The sequence below is a fragment of the Oncorhynchus nerka genome, linkage group LG19 (assembly GCF_034236695.1).
Source record: "Oncorhynchus nerka isolate Pitt River linkage group LG19, Oner_Uvic_2.0, whole genome shotgun sequence".
In the NCBI taxonomy this organism is placed as follows: Eukaryota; Metazoa; Chordata; class Actinopteri; order Salmoniformes; family Salmonidae; genus Oncorhynchus; species Oncorhynchus nerka.
The window spans coordinates 29005807-29025352 of NC_088414.1; the positions used below are offsets into that span (position 1 = coordinate 29005807).

The window sequence follows — 19546 nt, forward strand, 5'->3', positions numbered from 1 at the left end:
TAGGCCGTAATGGTGAAATAATGACAAATTATGAAATAAACACTGGAGTGATAGATGTGTAGAAGATGAATGTGCAAGTAGAGATACTGGGTGAAAAGGAGCAAAACAAAAAATATAAATAAAATAAATAACTATATGGGGATGAGGTAGTTGGATGGGCTGATCTTGTAAAGGGGTAGACAGAGCGTCGGTACTGTTGTATACATTGGGCGTGCCTTCGTCCATGCTTCAATTGAGAACCCAAGATGCCCCCCTCTTGGGTGAACAAGAGCTATAACAAGGATTGGAAATATCGCACAAACAGATCTGGGACCAGGCTAAGGAATCATGGCTGACAAATCTATTGGGACTGACAGTTCCTTTTCTATCTGCAACACCTTGAATTTTCTGTCACTTTAAAGCCCTCCAGAACAGCCGCTAACCCACTAATGGCCCCAATCAACTTGAAACCCCAACACAGGCATTTACTAGTTTTTGCTGCCACCTGTTGGTTGTTGTTTAAAATAACAGCATTTCAAGCTTTTATCCTAGGCCTATGCCATTCTGAAGCTCTGGGCTGAGAAAATTATGTTAGAGAGTGGTGTATATATATATATATATATATATATATATATATATCTCTACATACAACAAAATGTTTATTGCATTTTTACACTGTCTCGGGAATATATGTATATATATATATAAAAATGCAATAAACATTCTGTTGTATGTGTGGCAAGGTTGCCTTTACAAAGGCAGCCCAATCAGATCAGCTTTGAAAAAGATCTAACGTGAAAAGATCAATTAGTGGAAAGGAATATCATAATTGGGCTACCTGTGTAAATGCAGCCTTACAGATACAGTCCTAATGTGTAGGTTATGTAGGCAATAGGATATGTGAAGAGGTTGAACAATGGCTGAAACAACATTCTGTAGTTGTACAACTACAATGAAACAATCGATTTGTATCAAGCTTTCACTGTTCCATAATTTCACACCCAGTACAACACTGGTTTATAGAATACCTATCACTTTTATCACCAGCTCCCACCCTGTCGAAAGACATAAGAGCCTACCATTTTATACTTCACACTGCTCAAGACGAGGCTTAATTTGCTGGCTGCCTTATCACATATTACTTGCCATTGGTCTGGAATGATGTCATCCACTGTACAGACCACAGACCCCACCTCCTTACCCCCCCCCCCCCCCATTTCCTCCAGCAACCTCTGTCTTCCTCTCACGGCATAAATCCGAACGCACATTTACACACGCACAAGCACTGACACTGGTATGGTGTAAGCACTTTTTCTATGTTTATTTTTTTAAATTAATAATAGATGGTTAGTGTCGATGGTCCTATATTTTTCTATGTAAGCTTATACCTGCACCGCACACGGATCCGAAAATATGATAGGTCCTGCAGTGCAAACAAATGTCTGGACAACAACAATGAAAACGTAAGGAATTGTATTACACGGAGAGCATGAAGATAAAAAGGAATTGTCACTCCTAACGTAAGTAAGTTTATTTTAAACACTTTAGCCAGCTTAGCTTGACGAACAATATGTAATGTCTGATATTAAATCACTGATTATTATAGGCTATTGTTGCCACATGATGATCCAGCACTATGGCTATGTGTTACACATTTATATGCATATAAGAAACGCCAGTGCGTTAAAATGCCATCCAAATTAGAACAGTGACGTCCTCGAACTAGGATCCCCTTCACTAATACATCGGACACTTACCATTTTTACGCGACACTACGAATCAAGAGTGATTAAATTCACCTTCATTACTTATTAACCGCCTGGCAGTCTTTGCCTAAATATCTGCAGTCTTTGCGAAAATACGTTCTATTATTGATCAGGACCAAACATGAGAGTGAAAGTGATACGAGACGATGACGATTCCTTTTCCATGGCCTAATTTCGACTACCAAACCGGGCTATGATGCTGGAGTTGTAGGTCATGCAGACTAAGCTATAAGGCCATAGCCATTATTTATTGCACATTATTATTTACCTAATTATTTGTTGTTGCATGGAGTTTTAATGAATTATTTACATGATATGCGTTTTCTATATTACAATTTATTATTATCTTGGTTATTTTTATATAGCCCAGGCCTAATAATTCTAGCATAGCCTATATGCGATCAAAGTGCAACCGTAAAACGCCACTCATGGAGATGAGAAGAAACTGCTTCTTATTTCCTGCCAGTGACACACAGAGACCGAGACGGGACCCTGAGCATAATGATGTCTGACCATGCGCGAAATCATTTCACTCTCATATGATTCCACCTTATTTATGGGATTCCTCTGTTATCAGCAGTCAATTTATTAGTGTTCTTTCAACCATGCCGGTTGTTGTTATTATTATCCTCTTCTCTTGCAGGCGCAGCAGGCCTTTATTTGTCCACAGAAAACCGGGATAAATACTGTTGCAGGTAGGTCTGTTTGTGAATGTGTAGAGACATGAAGAAAGGTCACTGAAGGCTTCGAATACCGAACCTTACAATTTCAGATAATTTCAGCAGTAGATTGATAATAAGACCCCAAAGATACATACAGTGCCTTGTGAATCTCACATGGTCCTCTACTTCAGAGTCAGAGTAATCATCAGGTTACCTCTTTCACCTTTGTGACATGAGGGGACAGAATTTCAACAGTTTCAAAAAAAAATTAGCCACTCTTTCTATCATTATAACAATAATCACATAATGGTATAATGGATGGACTTCTTTTGCACATCATAATATTTTTATGTAAGCCTAAGTTCTAATATTTCTTTGCCCTTTATCAAGCCTCCAAATTCAGAACCTCTTTTCCAAAATGTATGAAGACCTACTGGCTGCAATTGTAGATAGGGTGACAATAATGTTCAGAATGGGGCTGATGAACAATGATGATAATGATCTCGAGGCATAGCTTCAAGCATTTTCTTAAGTATGTTTTTTAGGTTTGAAATGTGTGTTTTTGGTCTGACTGTGCTTAGATAGTATGATTAATACAACGCTACACTGTTTTCATGTACAGTGGGGTCTGAAATTATTGACACCCTTGATAAAGATGACCAGAAATGACTATACAATGAACAATTTAAATACTGAGCTATAGTGTATGCTAAAGAAATGGGTAAATTATATGATTTTCTACTAATACAGTTGCTCAGAGAAAGAGATTTAGTTTTACAAGTTATCATTTTTTTTCTCAAAACGGTGGGGGTCAAAATGATTGACACCCCTGTTTGTTATCAATACATTTGAATTCATCACCTTGCAAGGATAACGACATTGATACCTTTTAGAAAATGTGTTGGAGAACACATTTGAAGGGATTTTAGACCATTCCTCCATACAGAATCCATCCAGATCCTTGATATCCTTCTTCATCTGCGCTTATGGACTGCCCTCTTTCATTCTAACCACAGGTTTTCAATGGTTTTCAAGTTCAGAGTCTGAAATGGCTAATGCAAAATGTTGATTTTGTGGTCAATTAACAATTTCTTTGTGGATTTTGATGTGTGCTTGGGGTTATTGTCTTTCTGGAAGATCCACTTGCAGCCAAGTTTCAGCCTCCTGGCAGAGGCAACCAGGTTTTAGGCTAAAATATTCTGGTATTGGGTAAAGTTCATTTGACTTTAACAAGGGCCCCAGGACCAGTGAAAGCAAAATAGCCCCATAACATCAAAGATCCACCACTATATTTTACAGTATGTATGGGGTTATTTTCTGCTCATCCATTCTGATTTCAACACCAAACCCGCCACTGGTGTGTGCATGGCCAAAGCGCTATATTTTAATGTGATCTGACCATCAGTGCCAATGCTGTTTGGCAAACTCCAGGGGCCTCATTCATCAAAGGTGCGTGCGCACAACAAAAGTACTCTAAACCTCGCATGCACCAGTTGTCCCGCAAAGGTTGGTGTTTATCCATTTCGAACTTGACGGGAAGGGGTGCGTATTTTCACAAATGTCAAACTATGCATGCGCACAACTTCTAGAAGGTTGATCCACTGTATTGCAAGCAAATATGCTTATTGTTTATTTGGGGAAATGGGAGGTGTTTGATGCTTTTATTTATCATACGCCTAAATCATAATCATATTACAGGTCCCCACTGGGCAAAGGTGTCAGTTCAACTCATTTGGTTGAGTTGTCAACTAACGTGAATTCAACGTGAAATCAGCTAAACATTTGACCATATCAATGGATTTAAGTTAAAAGTTTGGTGAAAAAAAGACGAAATTCCCTTACGTTGATGACTTTTTGCAAACCCAATCAGTTTTCCACATTGAGTCAACGTCATCACATTGAATTGACATTGAAATGACGTGGAAACAACATTGATTTAACCAGTTTTTGCCCAATGGCACATGTCTCTCCTTTTCTGACAGAACTGGTTTAAATTATTCATGCTACACAACAAATTGTAGGCTACCATTTATCAATCGCTCATTCAATTGCCAAGCATGCTCGAAATTAAGTAGCTTTGACTGTATGTGACAGTATGGGTAGGCTACATTATTGCTGTGCGATAGAGCGCAACATCATAGGCTAGCCTATTTCATTTCAGAGCCTATACCAAGGAAGGAGATAGAAGCAAAATCATGTATTGATAAACAAAATATTGAACATCAGTTTGTCTTTTGCATAGAAGTGTGGGCTGTAGCATTTACTTTTAATTTGTTCGAAAGGACAAGCAATCTTTCACAATGTACAACCAGTGTTTGTCACTCATTAGGCAGCATGCATTTTTAGTTTGGAAAAGTCACTGCAGAGTTCTGCCCACACATCTACAGAAATGTGATAACATTTTCCATTGCGCTTTCTTTTAGGAGCTGTCATGGCCCAGTTCCAACATCTCCAAGCCATACAGCAAATGAGGGTGTTTTTGTTCCCATAAAATATTAATTGAGGGCGTTTTCCAGGCGGGGTTTTAGCACAAATATAATATGGCTCTGATTTATCAATGAAAACATGTTCCATCCACATTTTGATAAATCCCAATCATTTGTACACCAGAATTTAGTAGGAAACAGTTGATAAATGAGGCCCCACCCACTGGACACAGACGTCAATTCAACATCTATTCCACATTGGCTGAACGCAATTTCATTGAAATTACATAAAAACAACTTTGATTCAACTAATGTTTGCCCTGTGGGCGGGCATTTACATTTGCTGGATGACGTGAAAATACGACAGCATCATGATTGGTCACAAAATCCAAATTTTGCAACTGCCGTCTCCGGACATGAAAACCATTGAAAACCTGTAGTTTTAAATAGAAGAGGGCAGTCCATAAGTGCAGATGAAAGATATCAAGGATCTGGAAGTATTCTGTATGGAGAAATGGTCTTCGATCCTTCCAAATGTGTTCTCCAACTCATCAAACATTTGAGAAAAAGTCTCAGTGCCATTATGCTTGCAAGGTGAGCTATTGAAAACAGGGGTGTCAGTAATTTTGACCCCAACTTTTTTGAGAAAAAAAAGTATTACATGTGAAACCAAATCTGTTTCTCTGAGCAAATGTATTATTATATTTGAATTATTTATTTTAAACAGTCTGCTCATCTTTATCAAGGGTGAATATCATTTCGGATATGTGCTGATGAGGTGTTTACAATGTGTGATCAGAGTGATGTTGACTTCCACCATTACAAAACTGGGTCAATGTAACCCCCACCCCCTCCACCACAGGCTACAAAGGCAAGGCTGAAAAAGGAAAAAAAGATGAGGATACCATCACCAAGCTCTGTGCGTTGATGTATGCATGTGGAAATGCAAACATGGTGTGCTTTGTCTATGGGTTGGTGTGCGTGTTGCGGGGGTGTGAATACGTCCTCGGTGCCTTTTTGCCATGTTTCTTCCTCCCCTCTAGTCTGCAGTCTACCCTGTCACATCATATTCTGTCTCTTTATATCCCTGTCCTCCCATCTCTCTATTTCTCTCCCAACCTCTCCCTCTGTATTTTTCCTCCTCCTCCTCTCTCTCTCTCTCTCTCTCTCTCTCTCCCTCCCTCTCTCTCTCTCTCTCTCTCTCTCTCTCTCTCTCCCTCTCTCTCTCTCTCTCCATTGCCCTGTCCCAGAGAACCTTCTTTAATGCAAAAAAAATGAATTAATGGGTTTTGTCATAGTAAATAGGGGTTAGTAGATGACAAAAGCAAAGTCGTTACTACAAATGAGAATTAGGCATCAATTGACCCCATGTTTTTATTTAAAGGGTAGAAAAAAATGATAATGAAAATAAAAATAATACATCTAAAGCTTTGCCCAGAATTCCCTCTCTCCTCCAGTCTTTATTCAAGTATTTCATGACGAAGTGCTTATTTATAGGTTACGTACATCGATGGTCAGTCAGTGCCTCAGGCAGTTACAGATGGCTCTCTAGTTTGCTGTGCTATGGCAAAGGGCCTTTTCTAACAGAGAGACATTTGGTTCTACTCCATGTCTCCCACCATCCTTTTGACCTAACTTAAATTTCACCAAAATATTTCACCAAAATGTTCTTAAAACAAATTAAATCATACCAAATGTTATTTGTCACATGCACCGAATACTGACGCAAGCAGTAAAATTACATTTAAAAAACAGATGAAATAAAAACCTTATGGAACAGCGGGGACTGTGAAGCAACACAAACATTGGCACACACACACACACACACACACGATAACATACGCACTATACATACACATGGATTTAGTACTGTAGATATGTGGTAGTGGTGGAGTAGGGGCCTGAGGGCACACAGTGTATTGTGAAATCTGTGAATGTATTGTAATGTTTTAAAATGGTATAAACTGTCTAAATTTTGCTGGACCCCAGGAAGAGTAGCTGCTGCTTTGGCAGCAGCTAATGGGGATGCATAATAAATACAAATACAAATACAGGTGTAGACCTTAGAGTGAAATGCTTACATACAAGCCCTTAACCAACAATGCAATTTTAAGAAAAACAAGTGTTAAGAAAGTATTAACTAAAATAAACTGAAGTAAAAAATTAAATAAATAAATAATGAAACAGTGGTGTCTGCCATGTTTTGGCAAAATCATTAAGGCTGTATTTTGGTCTTTTTGTTTTGATTTCATTCCTGTGTGTTTTTGGTGTATATTTTTTCCAATCTAATGGTGACTAACCGAAATATGCTTCACATATTCTTCTGAGTGTTCATCACGGTGGTCGGCAGCAGAAGTCAAGTAACAGTCATGTGTGTGTTCATCTTGAATTCCAACTCTGCAACAATTTCAATTAATAGGCTTTATTATGCATTATCTATACAGGGTTATAAACTGGGGGGTTCCAGCCCTGAATGCTGATTGGCTGACAGCCGTGGTATATCAGAGCGTATACCACGGGTATAACAAAACAGTTATTTTTACTGGTCTAATTATGTTGGTGACCAGTTTATAATAGCAATAAGGCACCTCAGAGGTTTGTTGTATATGGCCAATATACCACGGCTAAGGGCTGTATCCAGGCACTCCACGTTGTGTCTTGCTATATTGGCCATATACCACACCCCCTCTGGCCTTATTGCAGAAATAACACATGTAAATATCTTGTGTACTAGGTATGTATACACAGACTGTTTAATAGTATTTCCCAAAGTGATGTTTTTTTCAAGCAAATGTGTCCAGAACTCCATACCTAGTCTGTTACGAGGTAGTTACATAGCTTGGTGTAGGACCGATGTGATGTAAATATGTCTCCGAATTCAAAAAATTTGATGATGTTGATGATGATACCACAGTGTTGTGGAAGCTCTGAAAATATAGTTTGCCAAGATACCAATTCCTTCACACTGGAAGAAGTTCAGCTACACTACAGCTACCCTTAAGAAACCTATGTATAGTTTACTGAACTAAGGTTACTTTGAAAAAGTAGTTCACTATATCGAAACTACTTTGTGATAAATGATCATATCTAAATCTGAAATGTCATAGACTACAAATTGCAGAACAGATTACTAAGATGTTAACAGAATGTTTAATTTAGCCTATTAAAAACAAAAACTATGTTTCAGGTGAGAATTAGGCTGGTTTGATGCTGAAAAAGAAAGTCAATTCTTGCCTACTTCACCCATGTTTTCTTTTCTTTTTGCAAAAAAAGTAGTGTAGTTCCAGTAGTTAGTTACATCGCTACATGGCAAAAAAGTAATGAACTACTGAAAACACTACCAAGATTTCAATTTAGTTTAATACCACCAAGCTACTGTAAAATGTAGTTAAATTACTAGTTGAATTACATGTAGTTTACTACTCCCCAACACTGTGATACCAAAAGTAATTTAAAAAATCTGTGACCTTAATTTGATATTTTATCTGAGTACAATCTTAACATTGTTTCTCTGTTTCTTTCTCCCTCTCTCTCACACACACAGCTTTGTGTAGACCCAGATGCCTCCACTCCCTATTGGCGAGCGCATAGTGGTTATTCAGCGCCCTAAAAACTTGGCCCTACTTGGGTCCTCCCCACAGACCTCACCACAGCCTCACTCCCATATAACAGCCCTCAGCAACAAACCTCTCTCCCGCCCTTCTCATCCCCACCCTCCTCAGTCCCACCCTAATCCTCCCTCCCCGAATTCACTGTCTTTGGAATGCAAGAGCAGATCATCATCCCGTCTGCAGAAAACCAAGGGCAACAAGGCTATCGTGTCAGAGGGTGTCAGACACACCGCTAGCCACTGTCACAGCAACGGGACCGTGACTCTTGGCCCTAGACCCCACCAACACACACACACCATCGACATCAAGTTATCCGTGAACAAAGGAACAAAAGGACAAGGGCACAGCAACACTTTAGGTCGCAGTGGGAGTGTGAAGGTGGGCAAAAAAAGGGTCTCGTTGTGCTTGGATCCCGGATACGGGGAGAGAAAAGCTGGGGGAACATCAGGGAAGCCTGGAGGAGCAGTGCAGCAACTCCAAAACCACCCACAGAACCAGATCAAGGCCTCACTAGGCAATCACCATCAGAATCATCTGGCTGTGTCCCCAGGAGGGGTTCTAGAATTTGTCCCAGCCCAGAGACAGCAGTCCAAGTCCAGAAGAGAGAAGGCGCAGGACGCAGCTTCCAAAGTCTGCTCTGCCAGCTTCCCCCCCAGAGGTGCCCGGGAAGTGCCCTGCGTGGGTAACAAAGAGAATTCCAAACTGGGACCTGTCCATGAAAACCCCAACGCCCACAGCCTGCCCCGCCACCACAACTCTGTTCCTGTTCCCCATGCCTCCGTCCTAAACTCCCATTACCCTGCTTCCCCTCCCTCCCACCAACCCTGTGCTTCTACCTCGTTCCAGCAACCCCTCAACAAGCCCCATCCATCCCGTGGCAGGGACCATCGCCCTCAGATCCTCCACGGTCTACCCCTCTCCCCCTGTTCCTCCCGTGGAGGTTTCCCCAGCCCAGACCACACCTGTACCATCGACTTCTCCCATCCCTTCAGCTGTGGCTGCTGGAAGCTGGTCCGCTGCAGGGGGGCCAGGGGACGTTCTGCTGGCTGTCAGGGGGGTGGGGGGAGTCCATCTTCTTCTTTTTCCTGCGCCCACGGCCACGGGGTTGGAGGGGTGAACCACAGAGGGGGCTCAGCAATGGGTTTAAGAACTCTGGGGGGATGTTTGTCCACAGCCTCCACCACCAACACCTCATCCTCCAACAGCACTGTGTCGGACTGCCGGACGGGCTTGCTCAGACCCCTGCGATGTGCCTCCTGCGCCGGGGAGGCTGGTGCCTTTGAGAGTCCTGCTGCATTCCGCAAAAAACTGGTGGGGGGATGCCTGCCCTGTACCCCACTATCCTCCTCAGCCCCGCTGCGAGCCTTACAGAGTTGTGTGAGTGGCTGCAACCCCAAAGCCAGTCAGGGCGGCAGCTCTACCTGCAGTTATTGTAGCAGCGACCCCATAGTGGTGACCTTCAACCCCCACCGGGGCAGAAAGCCCCCCGGGATGGGGAGGGGTATAGTGTCAGGGCACCCCATGGGGGTGTTCCCCGCCGATGACGATGATTACAGTGTGCGCACAATCTGGCCCGAGGAGCTGGCGAAGAAGATGACCAGGTCTAAAACTCAACAGAACCACCAGAGCTGTGCCGGGATGGGGATGGGAATGGGGAAGACATGTGCCGGTCAGAATCAGAACAGCAGCAACGGAACCAGCCCTGTTATCCTGGACTGTAAGAACCTGTTGGAGTTCACCCGGAATCAGATAACAGACCACGCTGGCCGCCGCCGGCTTCAGCAGGGCAAGATGGCTGTCCTGGATTTCATTGGGTCTGGGTCTGGGCCTGGGCGAGATCCAGGCCGGGACTCTCTGAAGAGGCTCTGGAAGAAAGGTGGGGAGACAGGGATGGTGGATGGCATGGGGCAGGAAGACGATATGGCATACCCTCGCACCCCCTCCCCCCGCTCCCCCTCTCCCCAATCCCCTTCTTCCTTCTCAACAGCACCGTCAGTTCCCAGCACTCTCCTCAAACCCAAACCAAGACAGAGAGATGCAGAGGGACGGTATTCCCTCCCCTCCGCCCCGTCCCTCCACCTGGTCCTAAACTCAGTCAACAGAGAGCAGGATGAGGAGAACGGCAGAGGTAAGGATGACTTTTTTGTTTCAGTCTTTTAGTTTATACTATATGACCAAAAGTATGTGGACACCTGCTCATCAAACATCTCATTTCAAAGTCATGGAATGATTTGGTCCCCCCCTTTGTTGGTATAATAGCCTCCACTCTTCTGGGAAGACTTTCCACTAAATGTTGGAACATTGCTGCGGGGACTTGCTTCCATTCAGCCACAAGAGCATTTGTGAGATCGGGCACTGATGTTGGGCAATTAGGCCTGACTTGCAGTCGGTGTTCCAATTCATCTCAAAGGTGTTCAATGGGGTTGAGGTCAGGGCTCTGTGCAGGCCAGTCAAGTTCTTCCACATCGATCTCGACAAACCATTTCTGTATGGACCTCACTTTGTGCATGGGGGAAATGTCATGCTGAAACAGGGAAGGACCTTCCCCAAACTGTTGCCACAAAGTTGGAAGCACAGAATCGTCTAGAATGTGATTGTATGCTGTTGAGTTAATATTTCCCTAAGGGGCCGAGCCCGAACCATGAAAAACATCCCCAGACCATTATTCCTCTTAGTTGGTCCTATGCATTGGGGCAGGTAGCGTTCTCCTGGCATCCGCCAAACCCAGACGTATCTGTCAGACTGCCAGATGGCGAAGCGTGATTCATCACTCCAGCGAACGCATTTCCACTGCTCCGGAGTCCAATGGCGAGCTTTACACCACTCTAGCGGACGGTTGGCATTGCGCATGGTGATCTTCGGCTTGTATGCGGCTGCTCGGCCATGGAAACCCATTTTCTAAATCCCCCGGTGTACAGTTATTGTACTGACGTTGCTTGCAAAGGCAGTTTGGAACTCGGTAGTGAGTGTTGCAACCGAGGATAGACGATTTATACACGCTACATGCTTCAGCTCTCGGCGGTCTCATTCTGTGAGCTTGTGTGGCCTACCACTTCGCAGCTGAGTTGTTGTTGCTCCTAGGCGTTTCCACTTCACAATAACAGCACTTACAGTTGACCAGGGCAGCTCTAGCAAGGCAGAAATTTGACGAACTGACTTGTTGGAAAGGTGGCATCCTATGACAGTGCCATGTTGAAAGTCACTGAGCTATTCAGTAAGGCCATTCTACTGTCAATGTTTGTCTATGGAGATTGCACCTGTCAGCAATGGATCTGGCGGAAATAGCTGAATACACTAATTTGAAGGGGTGTCCACACACTTTTGTACATATAGTGTACTTCTGATGGTTATGGACTGTTGTACATTTTTGACAGAAAGTTATGGACACTTAGATAGTTTCAGTAAAAAAAAATCCCCAATGGATAAACCAGCTTTCATGTCTGACTGCAGAAATTACCATTTGTTTCAGTAAATCTCTTTCCTCCTATTCTCATTACTGTCTCTTTCTTCTACCTTTCCCTGCTTCCCTTTCTTTTAAATCCCCTGCCTATCTCTATTTATATGTTACGGTGTTCTAACATGTTGGTGATTTAAGAGGAACCTGGGGATAATGACTGTTAATTATAGCCTAGGCTCTGGAGAAAAAAGAAACAGAGAAGAGAGAAATGGAGAAGAGCGCTGATAAGAGGGGGAGATTAGAATAGCTGAATTAATGTTATTTTTTCCTACGGGAAATGGTGTCACTGACGCTGAACCCTGTCAGTGGGAGATTAAGCTGTACTTGTTTAAATGATGAAGACCCAAAAAGCTATAATGTATTCTCTATTCTTAATAGTTACTTAACTCCAGCCTCCTCCCACTCCATTAAGTGAGTGCGGGATGTGTTGATGACATACAGCATAGAATGAAGAGAGTAGTTTCAGACATCTTTTCATGTCTGTACCTTTCCCTCTTCCTGTTAGGAGAATATGTATGAAATTATGTAAGCATTTGAGCAATTCCTCAGAGCTGCATACTTCTTTGCCCTGCGTGTGTAAAGTGAACGCCAATGATACTCATGCTCAAACAAGAACTATAAATGAGATAAATTGTACACTTTCATTGTCTCTCCTTCATTCACACATCTCTTCATAACTCTTCCTGTCTCCAATGCTTGATCCATGTTGGCATGCTTCAGGGTGAATGCATGTCAGCCAGTGATCCAAATGAAATGAAATTGCCCTTTCTAACAGCAATCTCTCACTGTGTTGTGTTGCCCTCTCCTATCCCAGTGCACCTCACTCTGCCGCTCTCCTCCTCGCTCCCGGCTTCCCTGTCAGATGAGAGTGGGATGACCCCTGACGTGGAGAATGCGGTGGTGAGCCCCATCCTGCCCTTCCTTTTCCTGGGCAACGAGAGGGACGCCCAGGACCTGGACCTACTGCTGCGTCTCAACATCGGCTACGTGGTCAACGTCACCACACACCTGCCCCTCTACCACCTCGGCTCCAGCCTGATACACTACAAACGACTGCCGGCTACCGACAACAGCAAGCAGAACCTGCGTCAGTACTTTGAAGAGGTGTTTGAGTTCATTGGTGAGTTGAACAATATTTACTTTCATGTTCTACGGCGCTCTCTATCCCCGTTCTTGTCTTTCAGTCTTTTTCTCTCTGAGCTTAGAATATTTGACACTTGAAGTATTTTAGCAGTGAGATAAGGTAAGGATCATGATGATTCAAATGTTAAGTTTTTCCTCTGATCTCGATCTCCTATTTCAACGTTTTTGACTGGGGAGACAGTTAGGGAGCTATAAATGGATCAAACGGGAAGATGGGAGAACTGGAGAGTCAGATCCAGGAAAAGCTGTGTATTTGATGAATTTCAGCGATCTGATAGCCACCTCTTTTTATCCACAGAGGAGGCACACCAGAGTGGGCGTGGAGTGTTGGTTCACTGTCAAGCAGGCGTGTCCCGCTCGGCAACCATCATCATCGCCTACCTGATGAAGCACACCCTGATGACCATGACGGATGCCTACAAGTACGTGCGGGGCCGTCGTCCTGTGGTGTCTCCTAACCTCAACTTCATGGGTCAGCTACTGGAGTTTGAGAGGGACCTCAATTCCGGGGTCACTCCTCGCATCCTGACCCCCAAACTCAGCGGCCTGGAGACCCAGGTCTGAGAGTGGGAGACTGAATAGAGGGACAGAATGGAGGGATGGAGGAAACCCGCATTGGGCGAGCCATAGTTTTGTGAAGGAGAAATGAAAGGTAGAATGATGAAGAAGGGAACGCTGATTAACAGATTGTCCCTATTGGCATAGATGATGAATTGATGATTGAAATAGTGCACTTCTATAGATTATGGGAGAAATCATTTGATTGGTTATTTTATAAATAGTCTCATTTCTGGCCAACCTGATCCTCATCCAATTCCATTTGTAATTTTGACCATTTTTATACAATGCTTAGATATCTGGCAGATAAGGGGGCAGGTAGACTAGCGGTTAAGAGCGTTGGGCCATTATCCGAAAGGTCACCGGTTAGAATCTCAGAGTTGACTCAGTGAAAAATATTCTGATGTGTCCTTGAGCAAGGAGCTTAACCCTAATTTCTCCTGTAAGTCGCACTGGATAAGAGCATCTGCTATATGACTTAAACATGTAAATATTATCTCCCATGATCCACTGTAATCAGATGACTCATTTGATGCTTGTGGTTTATAGCATTACAGATACTAAGGAAGTGCAATGAGTCCTGGCCTGACACAAGGCCATTTACAAAATCAATAATGCATGCAGAACCAGAATAGAAACAACTATAGTGACACCCCACCATTAAACTATGATAACCCTATACATAGCTCCAGAAAGGTCATTCCAATGCATTTTACCCATCAAAATGTTTGGTCGTTTAGAATATTGCCTCTCAACTGAAGTGACACAGTCCCAGAGGACAGCTGATCTTGCCATATTGTTGGTTTAGTTCTGTCTTTCCTAACTGGATTGTAAATGTCAGTCTTTTTTTTTTTTTACTCTTGTGAGAATTGTTCAATATAGCATTGTGTGACTGGTGGAGGAGCGAGCGGATTTAATTGTGCCAATTCTTAGAGAAATGGGTTGAAATCAGAAACCTACAACACTGTGGATGAAACCAGAGCTGGTGTCAATAGAAGGATGGTAAATAGAAGCAGCAATGATACACAGGCAACGTTTAACAGATTCAGCAGACTGTTACTGAACTGGACTTAGTCATGGATCTATCCATGTTTTCTTTCCAACAGACAATGGTTGGAAAGATATAAGAAGATGAACCCTACACTCTTAGAAAGAAGGGTTCCAAAAGGGTTCTTTAGCTGTCTCCCCCCTCCACCCTTTTTGGTTCCAGTTAAACCCTTTTTGGTTCTAGGTAGAACCCTTTTGGGTTCCATGTAGAAACCTTTTTGGTTCTTCCTGCAACCAAAAAGTGTTCTTCAAAGGATTATCCTATGGGGACAGCCGAAGAACCCTTTAAGGTTCCAGATAGCAGGTGTATTTGTAAGAGGGTACATAGGTGTGTGCTTAAATGAAGACAAAACTGCACCAAGATATTCTTTGAGTGTTCTCCTCGTTTGTGGAATATTTTGTTTGTACATGTTTACCATTACAGAGTATTTCATTTTATTTATATGTTTTGTCATTTATTTTGCTTTGTTTGTCACTGCTTAAATTCAACTTAAAAATATATACATTCTATACGTATGTGTTCAAATTTAACATGAATTACAGAGAAGGAAGTCAAGACAACAGAGGGAATATAGAAAATACTCTTGATCATTTCTTGCAATTGTGAAACATACACTGGTAATGAAAATCAGACTTGAAAGATGAGACAGAAAGACAATCCTTGTCAACGTTTCCATTTCATCCGTGGCCTAAATAATTATTATTTTAATTTTCTTTTGTATTTTTAGACCAGTTTATTGATTTATATTGAATTAATTAAATCTAGTGATTGCCAAACTGTGGACTTTTGAGGTCCACAGCCAAACTATTTGGTTGTGTATGAAAATGTAATACAAAGTTGAACTATCCTAATGTTTAGATAGTATCCATGTTTCAAAGTTCAACAATCCTAATCTTTAGATAGTATCCATGCCTTTACCTGCCTTGTCTGTCTTCCTGTTTATCGGCTCATCTATCTTTATCTATCCATTCATGCATCCATCCTGGTCTTCAGTTCATTTGTTCTTCCTGATCCGTTTATTTCCTAAAGCTGTTTTCAGCTATACCATATTTCTGTATACCAGGGCTCTCCAACACTGTTCCTAGAGAGATACCCTCCTGTGGGGTTCCAACCCCAGTTGTAACTAACCTGATTCAGCTTATTTTTATTATTTATTTCATCTTTATTTAACCAGGTAGACAAGTTGAGAACAAGTTCTCATTTACAATTGCGACCTGGCCAAGATAAAGCAAAGCAGTGCGACACATACAGTCAATAATACAGTATAAACAAGTCTATATACGATGTGAGCAAATGAGGTGAGATAAGGGAGGTAAAGGCAAAAAAAAGGCCATGGTGGCAAAATAAATACAATATAGCAAGTAAAACACTGGAATGGTGGATTTGCAGTGGAAGAATGTGCAAAGTAGAAATAAAAATGATGGGGTGCAAAGGAGCTAAATTAATTAATTAATCAAATAAAATAAATACAGTAGGGAAAGAGGTAGTTGTTTGGGCTAAATTATAGGTGGGCTATGTACAGATGCAGTAATCTGTGAGCTGCTCTGACAGCTGGTGCTTAAAGCTAGTGAGGGAGATAAGTGTTTCCAGTTTCAGAGATTGTTGTAGTTCGTTCCAGTCATTGGCAGCAGAGAACTGGAAGGAGAGGCGGCCAAAGAAAGAATTGGTTTTGGGGGTGACCAGAGAGATATACCTGCTGGAGCGCGTGCTACAGGTGGGTGATGCTATGGTGACCAGCAAGCTGAGATAAGGGGGGACTTTACCTAGCAGGGTCTTGTAGATGACATGGAGCCAGGGGGTTTGGCGACGAGTATGAAGCGAGGGCCAGCCAACAAGAGCGTACAGGTCGCAATGGTGGGTAGTATATGGGGCTTTGGTGACAAAACAAATGGCACTATGATAGACTGCATCCAATTTGTTGAGTAGGGTATTGGAGGCTATTTTGTAAATGACATTGCCGAAGTTGAGGATTGGTAGGATGGTCAGTTTTACAAGGGTATGTTTGGCAGCATGAGTGAAGGATGCTTTGTTGCGAAATAGGAAGCCAATTCTAGATTTAACTTTGGATTGGAGATGTTTGATGTGGGTCTTGAAGAAGAGTTTACAGTCTAACCAGACACCTAGGTATTTGTAGTTATCCATGTATTCTAAGTCAGAGCCGTCCAGAGGAGTGATGTTGGACAGGCGGGCAGGTGCAGGCAGCGATCGGTTGAAGAGCATGCATTTAGTTTTACTTGTATTTAAGAGCAATTGGAGGCCACGGAATGAGAGTTGTATGGCATTGAAGCTTGCCTGGAGGGTTGTTAACACAGTGTCCAAGTATACAGAATGGTGTCGTCTGCGTAGAGGTGGATCAGAGACTCACCAGCAGCAAGAGCGACATCATTGATGTATACAGAGAAGAGAGTCGGTCCAAGAATTTAACCCTGTGGCACCCCCATAGAGACTGCCAGAGGTCCGGACAGCAGACCCTCCGATTTGACACACTGAACTCTATCAGAGAAGTAGTTGGTGAACCAGGCGAGGTAATAATTTGAGAAACCAAGGCTGTCGAGTCTGCCGATGAGGATGTGGTGATTGACAGAGTCGAAGGCCTTGGCCAGATCAATGAATACGGCTGCACAGTAATGTTTTTTATCAATGGCGGGTAAAGATATCGTTTAGGACCTTGAGCGTGGCTGAGGTGCACCCATGACCAGCTCTGAAACCAGATTGCATAGCAGAGAGGGTATGGTGAGATTCGAAATGGTCGGTAATCTGTTTCTTGCCTTGGCTTTCGAAGACCTTAGAAAGGCAGGGTAGGATAGATATAGGTCTGTAGCAATTTGGGTCAAGAGTGTCCCCCCCTTTGAAGAGGGGGATGACCGCAGCTGCTTTCCAATCTTTGGGAATCTCAGACGACACGAAAGAGAGGTTGAACAGGCTAGTAATAATTTTAGAAAGAAAGGGTCCAGATTGTCTAGCCCGGCTGATTTGTAGGGGTCCAGATTTTGCAGCTCTTTCAGAACATCAGCTGACTGGATTTGGGAGAAGGAGAAATGGGGAAGGCTTGGGCGAGTTGCTGTGGGGGGTGCAGTGCTGTTAACCGGGGTAGGGGTTGCCAGGTGGAAAGCATGGCCAGCCATAGAAAAATGCTTATTGAAATTCTCAATTATAGTGGATTTATCAGTGGTGACAGTGTTTCCTATCTTCAGTGCAGTGGGCAGCTGGGAGGAGGTGTTCTTATTCTCCACGGACTTTACAGTGTCCCAGAACTTTTTGGAGTTAGTGTAGCAGGAAGCAAATTTCTGCTTGAAAAAGCTAGCCTTGGCTTTTCTAACTGCCTGTGTATAATGGTTTCTAGTTTCCCTGAAAAGCTGCATATCACGGGGGCTGTTCGATGCTAATGCAGAACGCCATAGGATGTTTTTGTGTTGATTAAGGGCAGTCAGGTCTGGGGAGAACCAAGGACTATATCTGTTCCTGGTTCTAAATTTCTTAAATGGGGCATGCTTATTTAAGATGGTTAGGAAGGCATTTAAAAAAAAAAGAACAAGGCATCCTCTACTGACGGGATGAGATCAATATCCTTCCAGGATACCCCGGCCAGGTCGATTAGAAAGGCCTGCTCGCAGAAGTGTTTCAGGGAGCGTTTGACAGTGATGAGTGGAGGTCGTTTGACCGCTGACCCATTACGGATGCAGGCAATGAGGCAGTGATCGCTGAGATCTTAGTTGAAGACAGCAGAGGTGTATTTACATTTACATTACATTTACATTTAAGTCATTTAGCAGACGCTCTTATCCAGAGCGACTTACAAATTGGTGCATTCACCTTATGACCTCCAGTGGAACAGTAGTGCATCTAAATCTTTTCAGGGGAGGGGGTGAGAGGGATTACTTTATCCTATCCTAGGTATTCCTTAAAGAGGTGGGGTTTCAGGTGTCTCCGGAAGGTGGTGATTGACTCCGCTGTCCTGGCGTCGTGAGGGAGTTTGTTCCACCATTGGGGGGCCAGAGCAGCGAACAGTTTTGACTGGGCTGAGCGGGAACTGTACTTCCTCAGTGGTAGGGAGGCGAGCAGGCCAGAGGTGGATGAACGCAGTGCCCTTGTTTGGGTGTAGGGCCTGATCAGAGCCTGGAGGTACTGAGGTGCCGTTTCTCACAGCTCCGTAGGCAGCACCATGGTCTTGTAGCGGATGCGAGCTTCAACTGGAAGCCAGTGGAGGGAGCGGAGGAGCGGGGTGACGTGAGAGAACTTGGGAAGGTTGAACACCAGACGGGCTGCGGCGTTCTGGATGAGTTGTAGGGGTTTAATGGCACAGGCAGGGAGCCCAGCCAACAGCGAGTTGCAGTAATCCAGACGGGAGATGACAAGTGCCTGGATTAGGACCTGCGCCGCTTCCTGTGTGAGGCAGGGTCGTACTCTGCGGATGTTGTAGAGCATGAACCTACAGGAACGGGCCACCGCCTTGATGTTAGTTGAGAACGACAGGGTGTTGTCCAGGATCACGCCAAGGTTCTTAGCGCTCTGGGAGGAGGACACAATGGAGTTGTCAACCGTGATGGCGAGATCATGGAACGGGCAGTCCTTCCCGGGAGGAAGAGCAGCTCCGTCTTGCCGAGGTTCAGCTTGAGGTGGTGATCCGTCATCCACACGGATATGTCTGCCAGACATGCAGAGATGCGATTCGCCACCTGGTCATCAGAAGGGGGAAAGGAGAAGATTAATTGTGTGTCGTCTGCATAGCAATGATAGGAGAGACCATGTGAGGTTATGACAGAGCCAAGTGACTTGGTGTATAGCGAGAATAGGAGAGGGCCTAGAACAGAGCCCTGGGGGACACCAGTGGTGAGAGCACGTGGTGTGGAGACGGATTCTCGCCACGCCACCTGGTAGGAGCGACCTGTCAGGTAG

The 19546-nt window shown here is 43.6% G+C and overlaps 1 protein-coding gene across 1 annotated transcript; it reads left to right on the plus strand.

The window, feature by feature from the left end:
- Nucleotides 1-1236: 1236 nt before the first annotated feature.
- LOC115101324 (uncharacterized) lies at nucleotides 1237-15087 on the plus strand. Its single transcript, XM_029620721.2, has 5 exons — nucleotides 1237-1499; nucleotides 2389-2440; nucleotides 8378-10572; nucleotides 12716-13021; nucleotides 13343-15087. The coding sequence occupies exons 3-5, from the start codon at nucleotides 8394-8396 to the stop codon at nucleotides 13606-13608; spliced, it is 2751 nt and encodes a 916-aa protein (XP_029476581.2). The 5' UTR covers nucleotides 1237-1499; nucleotides 2389-2440; nucleotides 8378-8393; the 3' UTR covers nucleotides 13609-15087.
- The last annotated feature ends 4459 nt before the right edge of the window (nucleotides 15088-19546 follow it).

Bases quoted from the DNA above. Each gene is read 5' to 3' on its own strand.
- LOC115101324 (XM_029620721.2), top strand. From the start codon at position 8,394: ATGCCTCCACTCCCTATTGGCGAGCGCATAGTGGTTATTCAGCGCCCT. The intron at 10,573-12,715 runs GTAAGGATGACT...CTCCTATCCCAG, and splicing joins GGATGAGGAGAACGGCAGAG to TGCACCTCACTCTGCCGCTC. The intron at 13,022-13,342 runs GTGAGTTGAACA...TTTTATCCACAG, and splicing joins AGAGGTGTTTGAGTTCATTG to AGGAGGCACACCAGAGTGGG.